Source organism: Protobothrops mucrosquamatus, unplaced genomic scaffold, assembly GCF_001527695.2.
Source record: "Protobothrops mucrosquamatus isolate PMUCROS unplaced genomic scaffold, P.Mucros_1.0 scaffold1481, whole genome shotgun sequence".
Classification (NCBI taxonomy): domain Eukaryota; kingdom Metazoa; phylum Chordata; class Lepidosauria; order Squamata; family Viperidae; genus Protobothrops; species Protobothrops mucrosquamatus.
Window position 1 is genome coordinate 55,047 of NW_015387658.1, and position 2,986 is coordinate 58,032.

The 2,986-nt window shown below is 44.3% G+C and overlaps 1 protein-coding gene across 1 annotated transcript in view; it reads right to left on the minus strand.

The window, feature by feature from the left end:
• Positions 1-1,487: 1,487 nt before the first annotated feature.
• The window catches only part of LOC107293021 (zinc finger protein 729-like), a 24,920-nt gene continuing 23,421 nt past the window's right edge, over positions 1,488-2,986 (minus strand). Inside the window, exon 10 of the mRNA XM_029285297.1 lies at positions 1,488-2,840. Within this exon, the coding sequence (XP_029141130.1) occupies positions 1,488-2,840 (1,353 nt within the window). The remainder of the gene's footprint in view (positions 2,841-2,986) is intronic.

A 2,986-nucleotide genomic window follows, 5' to 3' on the forward strand; every position in this document is an offset into this window, starting at 1 on the left:
TTGGTTGTAGCTTTCTATAGGATGTGGTTAGTGCAGAAGCAGATTGCAAGCTTCTTCTTGCCCCATTGCTATGCTAGCTTCCTGTTAACCGTTATTTTGTCAGGATGTGGTTGCCTCACTTACTGTCCTAGGCCTCTAGTACGCAAGCTGGCCACTGGCCTAGTTTTGCTATAGAAGCCTGAACTATAAAATTCCAACAATCATTGTCGATTTCAGAAAAGGCAGGCACAGCCACACTTCTCTGTGCATTAATGATTCACCTGTGGAGATGGTTACCAGCATCAAATTCCTGGGTGTGCAGCTAATGAGTAAAGTTACATACCCCTTGAAAAAGTGTGTAAAATTATTCAAATTCCACTATTTGGCATACAGAAGAGCACAATCATTAAACAGAGTGTAGCAATAAAGGGAATAATAAAATGGCGCTGTGCATAAGTTTACTTACTCCTGAATATTTGGGCTGAAAATATAGTATTCACTCATGTTGACAAAGATTGAGATGGCAATGAAGGGTAAAAGTTCGCACCTGTCTTACTGAGCTGTACTTAGGTCTGTGATAAACATTCAAGTAGCTTCTTAGTGCAGTATTGCAGGCAGACTGTCCACAGCCTGGAGTTTGATTCTGACAGCGCTCAAGCCTTGACTCAGCCATCCATCCTTCTGAGGATGGTAAAAGGACTCAGATTGTTGGCGGCAATATGCAAATAATGTTTACCTTGGAAATCTCCCAGACTGCGCTGTAAAGTCAGTCCGTTGTGACTGAAGGTTTTTCCACACTCAGGCATATTTAGCATTTTTCCCCCATGTGAATTCTTTGATGTCGATAGAGGTGTCCACAAACAATAGAGCTCTTTCCACACTCAAGGTATTTGTATTGTTTTTCTCCCGAGTGGATTGATGCTGATAAAGACTTCCCTTCCCACAGAAACTCTTTCCACGCTCCAGGCATTTATATGGTTTCTCTCCTGAATGGAGTCTTTGATGTCTGTAAAGGTTTCCCCTCTGACTACAGCTCCTTCCACACTCAGACATTTATATGCTTTTTCTCCTCTGTGAATGCTTTGATGTTTATGAAGAGCTCGACTTTCAGTAAAGCTCTTTCCACACTGAAGGCATTTACAGGTAGTCCCCCAGGTACGAGACTTCATTTAGCCACTTTTCACAAAAACGAATTAATTAAATTAATTCAGGAAGGGTACTTACATTAGAAATTCAGAATTGCGACCAAAAAGGTCTGTCTAGCCCTGTGACTTGGTTTCAATCTCTACTGCAGTGGTGGCCATTTTTATCTCTCCGACTTTCCTTGGCTGTTTGGGGCTACGAGAAGCTGGCAGGGTTTGGGGGGTATTTTTGTCCCTGGCCAAATGGCCAAACAGGTGCCAAGCCAGCTCTGGTTTTTGCTTTTGCTAACTGAAGATGCTTGAGCTGGCTAGCAGCCGTTATTTTTTTTAAAAGGTAACTGCAATGGTTCCAAGCTAAATTGGCATTTATAAGGTTTCTCCGCTTGTGTGGATTCTTTGATGTCTATGAAGGTTTCCCCTCAGACTGAAGCTCTTTCCACATTCCAGGCATTTATGCAGTTTCTCTCCTGAGTGAATTCTTCGATGTGCATAAAGGTTTCCTTGAAGACTGAACCTCTTTCCACACTCCAGGCATTCATAAGGTTTTTCTCCTGTATGGATCCTTTGATGTCTATAAAGGTTTCCCCTCAGACTGAAGCTTTTTCCACACTCCAGGCATTTATAACATTTTTCCCCTGTGTGGATCCTTTCATGTCTATAAAGGCTGCTCTTCTCACTGAAGCTCTTTCCACACTCCAGGCATTTATGCGGTTTCTCGCCTGAGTGGATCCTTTGATGTCTATAAAGGTTTCCCCTCCGATTGAAGCTCTTTCCACACTCCAGGCATTTATGTGGTTTTTCTCCTGTGTGGATCCTTTGATGTCTATAAAGGGGTCCCCTCCGATTGAAGCTCTTTCCACACTCCAGGCATTCATACGGTTTCTCTCCTGAATGGATCCTTTGATGTACGTAAAGGTGTCCCCTCACATTGAAGCTCTTTCCACACTCCAGGCATTTATGTGGTTTTTCTCCTAAGTGGATCTTTTGATGTTTATAAAGGCTGCTCCTCTGACTGAAGTTCTTTCCACACTCCGGGCATCCGTACGGTTTCTCTCCTGAGTGGATCCTTTGATGTGTATAAAGGTGTCCCCTCCGAGAGAAGCTCTTTCCACACTCCAGGCATTTATGCGGTTTCTCTCCTGAGTGGATCCTTTGATGTTTATAAAGGCTGCTGCTGCAACTGAAGCTCTTTCCACACTCCGGGCATCCGTATGGTTTTTCTCCTGAGTGGATCCTTTGATGTTTATAAAGGTGTCCCCTTTGACTGAAGCTCTTTCCACACTCCAGACATTTATGTGGTTTTTCTCCTGAGTGGATCCTTTGATGTTTATAAAGGCTTTCCCTCTGAGTGAAGCTCTTTCCACACTCCAGGCATTTAAACGGTTTTTCTCCTGAGTGGATCCTTTGATGTTTATAAAGGTTTCCCCTCTGAGTGAAGCTCTTTCCACATTCCAGGCATTTATGTGGTTTCTCTCCTGAGTGGATCCTTTGATGTTTATAAAGGTTTCCCCTCAGACTGAAGCTCTTTCCACATTCCAGGCATTTATGCAGTTTCAGTCCTGAGTGGATCCTTTGATGTTTATAAAGGCTTCTTCTCTGACTGAAGCTCTTTCCACATTCCGGGCATTTATGTGGTTTTTCTTTTGTGTGGATTCTTAGATGCTTTTTAAGATCTCCATTTCCTTGGAAGGATTTTCCACATTCCGGGCACTGATATTTCTCTCCTTCCTCCTGGATTCTCTGGGGATTCCCGAGTCTTCCGCCTCTTCTGAAGGACCCTCCGCCCTCCAGGCCCGTCTCGGGGTCTCCGCCCGTTTCCTGCTCCCCGCTTCTCCCTCCAGGCGGCCTCCTTTCCCGGAGTCCCC